Source organism: Haplochromis burtoni, unplaced genomic scaffold, assembly GCF_018398535.1.
Source record: "Haplochromis burtoni strain Fernald_Lab_line unplaced genomic scaffold, NCSU_Asbu1 Contig_250, whole genome shotgun sequence".
Taxonomy (NCBI): domain Eukaryota; kingdom Metazoa; phylum Chordata; class Actinopteri; order Cichliformes; family Cichlidae; genus Haplochromis; species Haplochromis burtoni.
The window spans coordinates 2517-4151 of NW_024582611.1; the positions used below are offsets into that span (position 1 = coordinate 2517).

The window sequence follows — 1635 nt, forward strand, 5'->3', positions numbered from 1 at the left end:
TTGAGCGACCAAACAAATACATCAGAGAACAGTAACATGGAGAAAGTGACACGATGACTCGAACACACCCAGGGGTTGCTGTGATCTTGTACTTGACCACAGACGACTCTCCTCTCTCCCCATAAATGAGCGCTCTGACAGGTTTGGGGGTCATCAGTGGATTGCTGCCACAATCTGGAGTGTTTTCAGGTGTTGGAATATGTTCGACCTCTTTGTCCTGTTCTTTAGCTGAAAACAACATGAAAATGTGGGTTTTACTAAATTTAATTGGGGAAAATATCCTGCAAGAATTAACAGGACTTGATTTGATGTAGAAAATGTGTGCATTTAGTAGCTGCACATTTACACTTCCAATGACAAAGACAATACCCAGGCTTTGGATACCATACCAGTACCTCAGACTGGTAATCATATACTCTAAAAATGTGCATCTTATTAAATGTGCATGTTTTAAATAACATTCATGGTCGTATTTTTGGTTAAAAGGAAGGAAACGTATATTATTATGCAACGGTTTTAATTTCATATTAGGCTGTATGTTCCCCATGAATTAAATGAGTTTGACACCCCTTATCTAAGAACTAAAGTTATCTATTGAAAATCTTAACGCTGCCGCTGCCCCCACCAAGGTCATGAAGGTGAGTTACCTTGGATCTCGTCCTTTTTCTTCAGAATGTCAAACACCACGATCCGCAGCTCATCCACTGGCTACAACAAAATACAATTACAGGAAAACAGGATTATTATACATTACTGGAAAGCTTTCCCCAGAGTTGACAAACTCTTCACATCCTGCTCTGAGCTAAAGTTAACTATACGCGTATCAAGTTCAAATTTGTTTATATGGCACAATTTCATGCTAGACCAATTAAAAATGAAAAGTGACTAACATATACAAACGTTTCTATAAAAGGAAAACTTGATTAAAGAGAAAGACAGTTTTCCAAATGCAGTCAGAATTTCCAAGCTACTAGTTGGAATGTGTATTTGTGACTCGCTAAATAAGCTACGCAGACCACTGATCAGCCTCTATCCATGAACATGCTGCAGCAGTGTTGGTTTTGAACTGCTCTACCTAGCTAAGAAGCCGAACAAAAACCTGTTTGTTTTTTTTCCCGAACAGTGATACTGGAACTCACTTAATTCTGGCCTCTGAGTTATCTGGAATACTGCACTAAAGACAAACAGGATGCATGACATAACCCCCCTCCCCACCCACCCCCCAAAAATGCTGAAAACCCCACACTGATGCATCAACAACAGAGTCATTTAAGTTAAGATTTGCTATGCTATTTTTGGCCTCTGTTATATTATAAAATTTCGTTTTCTCTGAGTGAGCCCTGTTTTGTTTATGTAGGTGTGCACAAGACTACAGATGGAAGAGGAAGATGCTTTTTTAATACATAAAAGACCTTGAGAGTCTGAATATCACTGTTGCCTTACCTCCAACACAATACGAACAGCCTCTTCGAACATGGGTAGGACATCGAAGTTTCCTTCTTGCTCCATGAGGCGGACTTGACAGATCCAATATTTCGCAAATTTCTGGGAAACAGCAGGCAGGCGGGAGAGAACCTCCTTCACCTGGTCTCGGCAACCCTGCAGGTGTGAAACGTGTTCTCAAGTAACTGGCAG

General features: G+C 40.4%; 1 protein-coding gene across 1 annotated transcript in view; it reads right to left on the reverse strand.

Annotated features, from left to right (window-relative positions):
- Window positions 1–1635, reverse strand: part of ckap2l (cytoskeleton associated protein 2-like) — a gene marked incomplete in the record, with an annotated part of 9534 nt that overhangs the window by 2274 nt on the left and 5625 nt on the right. Inside the window, 3 exon segments of the mRNA XM_042227229.1 lie at window positions 69–228; window positions 648–708; window positions 1444–1599. Of these exon segments, the coding sequence (XP_042083163.1) occupies window positions 69–228; window positions 648–708; window positions 1444–1599 (377 nt within the window).